A 6,876-nucleotide genomic window follows, 5' to 3' on the forward strand; every position below is an offset into this window, starting at 1 on the left:
ACCTCCATCTCTGCAGGGAGTGACTAGGTAAGGGTCACGTATCCCCTCTGAGTCATGCAGTGGGCATCTCGGTGCCACTCTGACGAGATGGACTCAGGCCCCCCTTCGTGCCCAGAAGATGAGGATGCCTAGGACTATGGCACCTCTTCCCGGGACGTCCCTTCGTCTTGGCGCATTGCCCCTTCCTGCCCTGTCACCTGTCCTGGCCATCTGAAAGTCCTCTTGCTAGACAAAAGGCTGGGGCCCGCGGGAGAAGCCCAGGGGAAGCACCTGTATAGAAGGCCACCGCGGACTTGGACCTCCGTGCCTGCGCCCGCGCCCACGCTGCTCCTGCACCAGCCAGTCCCTGCCAGGGCGCTGACTTTTGGCCCGACCCTGCACGAGGGACGGAGGCCCGTTCCCACCAACCCTCTTCCTCCCCCGAGGACCTATGGGCCCAGCCAGCCCGTCTGAGGTCCGGTGGCCACATCACTAAAAGGCCGTTTGACCTAGACTCCGTGGCGTGCCCTTCCCAGCACTCCAGAACCTGGAGGGCCCGTCCAGGGGCGAGCAGGAGCAGGGATCACCTTCAGGACCAAATATTTGAGGCGCTAAGGACCAAATATTTGAGGCGCTACTCCTGAGTGGGGTGCAGGAAGCACCCCCAAATTCACTAAGGTTCCCAGGTGGGGGGGCTGACCCACTCCTGTCCCTTTTCCCTCCCCCTTCCAACCCCCTCTTCCCCTCCCCTCCCCCGCCTGCCTCCTCCCTCCTCTCCCTTCCCCCCTCATCCCCTCCCCCTCTTCCTGGTGAGGTGAGCACACAATGGCCGGGGGAGGTGCGGGGGAGGTGCGTGGAGTCCAGGCGTGGGCTGGGGGCCCCTCTGTGCCTGGATCCAGGCCCGCCCAGGTGAGCAGCTTGGGAGGGGGTTGGGAAGAGGAGGTGGGCGCCAGGATCCCTGCTTTCTGACCTCATTGCTTGGCCCCCAAATCCCTAGCACATCTCCTCTCTGAACTCCTCCCTTTCACCGCCTCCAGGCAGGCCTCAGGATGGACTCTGCTGCCGCCCAGCCCCCTCCCCAGCAGTTCATTTTGGGGCAACAAAATCCTGCCCCTCCCCTGCAGAGGTTCGAGGTTGTCCGTTCTTACTTCTTTGGAGGCGACAACACTCAAACAAGTTGCCTAACCTTTCTGAGCCTGTCCCCCTCTCTGTAAAACGGGGACCCAAATAGGAACTAACCGTCAAAGTGGCTGTTAGGATTTAACAAGAACGCGGTCCCACATTCAGCCATGTCCCCTAGCAAACGGTCTAGAAATGTCCAAACCTTTTAAAAATTTCCATCACTGCAGACTAACCTTGACTGTGGCGCTCCCCTCACGCCCTGAGGCCATTTGTCCTGGTAAAAGCAGGAGGGCCTCGATTTTAAGAGCTGATCTTGCCTGACCTGTGGTGGCACAGTGGATAAAGCGTCGGCCTGGAAATGCTGAGGTCGCCAGTTCAAAACCCTGGGCTTGCCTGGTCAAGGCACATATGGGAGTTGATGCTTCCAGCTCCTCCCCCCCTTCTCTCTCTCTGTCTCTCCTCTCTCTCTCTCTCTCTCTCCCTCTCCTCTCTAAAATGAATAAATTAAAAAAAAAAGAGCTGATCTGGCTTGGCCGGGTAGGACCTGGCAGCATCAACCTGTGAGATGCTGCGCCTGGCCACTGGGGGGAGGGGACCAGAGGCCATCCCTCCAGAGGGAAGGGGAGGGGTCTGGCCCTGGAGACAGCATCCACGCCGACTGATGCTATCGTGGCCCTCCCGCCCCCGCCCCCCACAGTCTGCTCGCCCACCGGGACTGTGTGCCAGCCTGTCGGAACTTCTGACCCCTTCAGCCAGAACTTACTCTGATTCTCTGCTGTGGGGGCGCCTTGTGCTTTGCAGGCTGTTGAACAACAGCATACTTGACCTTTACTCACTAGATACCAGTAACCTCCCATCCCCCTGGTGGTGACAACCCCAAATGTCTCCAGACACTGCCAGACGTCCTGGGGAGGGGGCAGCCCTGCGACCTGACTCCCCCTGGGCAGAGAAACTCTGGGATGAGATGCCTCAACATTCCCCTCCCCCGGGGTTCTGGAGTCTTCCATGGGGGCTCCTGGTTCTTGCTCATCTTTTCATGCCTAACCTCCGTCACAGTCGGTGGCCATAGTGTGGGTACAGTTCACGGCTGTCAGACGGAGGAGATGGTAGGTTGGTTGGTGGGGTTGTGGGGGGAGGTGGTTAGGAGGCTGCCAGGGCAGGGGAGACACTGGACTGGGAGGCGGTGATCTGCTCTCCTGTTGTCTAAGCTCACGTAAGAGGGGGAAGGCCGCTCGGTTTTATAACAAGCCAGCAGCAACAGCTCCTGGGCTTGTGTACGATGGTGGCGCTGCCTCTCCTTCCCAACCCCCCGGCGGGTCACTGCTCCCAAGGACTGCAGCTCACCTGAAGCAAGTTCTTAAATTGAAGCAGGGGCGTTGGATGAGCCTTTCATTTCTTCTTCCCTTTATTAGCAGAGAGCACAATCATGGAGACTTCCAAGGCCTTCATGAGACAGCTGCCAGTCACACCGGGCTACAGTGGTAAGTGGTGACGTACCCCGCAAGGGTGTGCTTGGCACAAGGACCATCATCCTGGCTCCTGCCCCCGCCCTGGCCCACTGTCCATGTCTGTCTGGCCGACTGGGCCAGACAGTACAGGTGTGTCAGCTTTTAAGATACTGGTTAAGAGCGCCCCGTTGTTGAAGACGGCTGATGAGTGGGTTCTGATAAATGGAGAGACATAACTTAGGCCACATCTTCCAGGACACGACCTGGTCTGCAGGAAGCACTGAGTGAATGTCCATCAAATGCATGTGGACCGATGCTATTGGGAGAGCTGATGGCCTGCCCTTCTTCCCTGGTTGGACTTTCTCAAGTCTCACAGAACTGTGCTTATGGTCCCATTTCTTGTGTCCCCTAGAGGCAGGGTGACCAACTGCACTGGTTTGCCCAGAATGGTCCTGGTTTTAGCACAGAAAGTCCTGTGTTCCAGGAAATACCTTAGTCCTTGGAACTTGGACAGTTGGTTACCCTACCTAAAGGCTTCTGGGCTGCTGAGAACTTACTGAACTTACATCTCTGACAAAGCCAGTGATTCCTGCAGGCCCTCAGCTCTCACATACAGGTGTGGTTAGGAGGGAGGTGCAGAGGGCACTTTTCAAGGTGGCCCAGTCTCACCCTGGTCCTACTGGTTGATTAAGAAAACAGGCTTTGGGTTCTAGCAAATTGAGGTTCCAGTTTCTGCTTGGCCATTGTCTATGTGATTGTAAGTAAGTTACTTCCTTATGGTAAGTAAAAGTTTCTATAAAAGGGGGTAGTACTTGCCTCGGGCTGTTGTTTAAAGCAAGAGCTAGCTGTTATCTCACACTTCTGGAAGCTGAAAGTCTGAAATCAAGGTGTCTGTAGGTCACACTCCCTCTGAAGGCTCGAGGGGAGGACCCTTCCTCACCTCTCCCAGCTTCTGTTGGCCCTGGCATTGTTTTGGTTTGTGGTAGCATCATTCTAGTCTCTGCCTCCATCTTCACATGACTCTTCATGTGGCCGTCTGCCCTGTGTCTGTGTCTGTGTCTGTGTGTATCAACTCTGTCCTTTCTTCTTATAAGGACAACAGGCATTGGATTTAGAGTCTACCTACCCTAAATCCAGGATGATCTTATTACCAGATCCTTAATAACATCAGCAAAGACCTTACATCCAGATAAAGTTACATTCACAGATACCAGGGGTTAGATCTTGTATAAATGTATTTGGGGGACACAATGCAACCAACTGCATAGGGTAATAATGGCATTTTAAAAATAAGCCTGTGGTGAGGATTAATGGAGCCAGCCTACACAACCTACTTGAAATGCCTTGACGCTTAGCGAGACTCCGTAGCTTGAATTGTGTGTGTGTGTGTGTGTGCATCTGTACAATTCTATCAAGTCTATGCTGATCAAAGCAGGCCCCGATGGAGGAGAAACCACTGTGACAAGGCCCCTGGCTTTCTCTGGTCTCCCCCATGCCCTCAGGGTACGTTTTAATTGCCCAGCGGCTGGGAGACTGGACGGTGGGCAGCAGACTTCCAGATCAGTCTAGTAATGAGATTCTTCATCGAGGGGGCTTCCCGCGGGGTGCAGGGGTGGGGTTACCGCCTTCAACTCTGAAGCCAGGTTTTCCTTACCTAGGGACAAAGGCAAAGATGTTGGGCTCCAGTCATGAGAGTTCATTCATTCATTTTGCAGATTAAAACCACATTCTCAACCAGTTTTTCTTTTAAGTGGTTTCATTGTGGTAATATTAGAGTACTGAGGATTTCAGCATCTACTTTAAGTAAATAGTTGTGTTTTACCTGTACTAATTGTAATGATTATCGGTTATTTTGTGGGAAATGGTGAAAAATTGTCCTAGGGGTTGGGTTGTTCAGATTATGAATTTACCTTCTGGTGTAATAATAGGTCTCTGCTTTTAATAAGCCTGCGATTGCCCGATGGTCCGACAAGAATGATCCCAAGTTGCATTTGTGAAGTGTGAAGGAAAATAAGCTTTCTCTCTAAAGAGACGAATAATTTCAGTTTCTGCTCAGACTATCATTTTTGCCCATTACACGCTTTCTCCATTTACCGTGCAGGCTGACATCGAGGGCTTTGCTATCAAAGTATATTACTGTCATCGCCTCTGTTGAAATGGCCTTTCCTCCCCAGCTCCAAGGTCATTATTTTTGTGTGTGGCCTCGGGAGGGCCCAGCCACAGCGGAAACACGGCCCTGCCTATATTAATGGCCTTTGGAAAAATGCAGTGTTGTTGGCCAAGGAAGAAATGACAAGTGGTGGGCGGAGAGCCTGGGGCGGGGGGGCAGGTTCTAACCCTTGCTGACGGCTGCGATTCCCTGGGCTCTCGCAGGCTTCATCCCGTACCTGAGCTGCGAGGGGACCTCCGGCGAGGACAACATGACCCAGTGCCTGCGAATCTTCCGGGAGAAAACCCAGCAATACAAGGACCAGCTGGAGGCATTGCGCTGCTCCGCGGCCAGCGCCCGGAGACTGAAGCCCATCTGTACCGAGGAGCGCGTCCTGCGGGCGCTGCACCAGTACGACCGGCAGTACCACCCCTTGAGTCTGGGTACTGCTCCCCAAATGCAGCCCCCTTCACCCCCAGGCCCAAGTGCAGGGCCCGGCAGATCCACGAAGCCCCCTCAGAGAGCTCAGACCCCAGCACTGTTCCAAATCCCTGGGCGGAAAGGCTCAGTTTCTTCAAACGAGAAACAAACATGTCCAGGGGGAGAGGGACGCAGGTCAGGGGACAGGGTGTGGGGAACTAAACCCCGGGGCAAGTCACCACAAACATTCAGACAGTCGCTGTCTCTGTGCGGGCACCGTTCCTGCCATAAGCACTCACAACAACCCTGGGAGGTTGATGGGGACTGTCCCCTTGTCTGAGGTAGACCTGGGCGTGACCCCAGCTCCTGCAGCTACCAGCCGGGTGCGGTGGGGTTTTGCACTGAATAGCAACCACAGAAACAACAGATAACCTAATTGTGTAATGTTAATAATCACAACAGTGATATGCCCTCCATCATTTTTCAGGACTAGGAAAAGTAATGGACTGATTGCCTTCATTATTATTACTGTCATTGTTGGGGGACTTTCAAGAATACACTTCTTGTGCTTTAAATTTTTCCAAGCCTTTGCAAAGAACATTTGCCTGAGAGCTTGGGATTTAGCCCAGCTCAGCAACCACTTGCTGTGTGACCTAGGGCAGGTTGCTTCCCCTCTCTGGGCTTCCTCCAGGGCAGGGAAAGATGGACTAGATGCTCCCGAGGGTGACTTCTAGCTCTGAGGTTATGGGGCTGAGTGGCCTAATTCAATTTTTACAGCCACTGGAGAAGGCAGGTGGGGCAGTAGTCTTTCATTTCACAAATGTGACATTGCCCAAGTCAGCCAGCCAGCCAGCCAACCAGAGTCGCTCATGAGCTGCACGCAGCTTCCCAGTGCTGAGTCTGAATGTGCTTTCTCCCGGTCTGGATGCTTCTCTCAGTTCCCTTCCGTAAACTGTCAGAGAGCAATGTCTGAAGCTTTTAATCTGAGAAAGCAGCAGGATCTGTTTCAGAGCAAGGACTTGGGGATCAGAGGGGACGTGGGTGGGACTCTTGGCCCTACCGCTTCCATTTCCTTGCTCTGTGGCCGTGGCTGAGTCTCGCTTTACCTCTTTAAAAGTCTTACACAAAGCGGAGGCAATAGCACCAACTCCTTAGGGTTTGTGAGAAACTGAAATGAGAGGCTATGCATAGAGCCCCTACCAAGGTACCTGGCACCGGGATGAGCCAGCCCATGGTAGCTGCCCTTAGGACATGTGCAGGCCTAGGGGTTCACCGGGGCTAACTGCTGGGGTACCAGCTAACTTGGGAGCTCTGCCCGTGGTGTGGCTTCTCAATGCCCTCAGGAAGCATGGTATCTCTTTGCAGAATGCAAACACATCAAGAAACCTCTCCAGGAGCCCCCGATCCCTGGCTGGGCGGGCTACCTGCCGAGAGCCAGGGTGACTGAACTAGGCTGCGCCACGCGGTACACTGTCATGGCCCGAGAGTGCTACAAGGACTTCCTGGACATCGTGGAGCAGGCCAAGAGAGCACACCTGAAGCCATATGAGGAGTAAGTCCGGCTTGGGGTGTCACACAGACACAGGGGAAGAGCAGACCTGGGGCAGGGGTTCCCAGGCGCCCCCCTCCCAGCACCAGGACCCCTTTTATGTCTGATTTCTTTTCCACGAGGCCTCGTTTGTTATTGCAGAGCCTTGCTGGTAGGCAGCCACCCTCTGTTCTCCTCGTGCTCAGCATTCTCCAGGAGTCCTGCTTGTG

General features: G+C 54.3%; 1 protein-coding gene across 1 annotated transcript; it reads left to right on the plus strand.

Annotated features, from left to right (window-relative positions):
• Nucleotides 1-2,527: 2,527 nt before the first annotated feature.
• On the plus strand, nucleotides 2,528-6,674 carry SPMIP5 (sperm microtubule inner protein 5). The gene is made up of 3 exons (XM_066355794.1): nucleotides 2,528-2,582; nucleotides 4,923-5,141; nucleotides 6,484-6,674. The coding sequence occupies exons 1-3, from the start codon at nucleotides 2,528-2,530 to the stop codon at nucleotides 6,672-6,674; spliced, it is 465 nt and encodes a 154-aa protein (XP_066211891.1).
• The last annotated feature ends 202 nt before the right edge of the window (nucleotides 6,675-6,876 follow it).

This window comes from Saccopteryx leptura, chromosome 13, assembly GCF_036850995.1.
Source record: "Saccopteryx leptura isolate mSacLep1 chromosome 13, mSacLep1_pri_phased_curated, whole genome shotgun sequence".
In the NCBI taxonomy this organism is placed as follows: domain Eukaryota; kingdom Metazoa; phylum Chordata; class Mammalia; order Chiroptera; family Emballonuridae; genus Saccopteryx; species Saccopteryx leptura.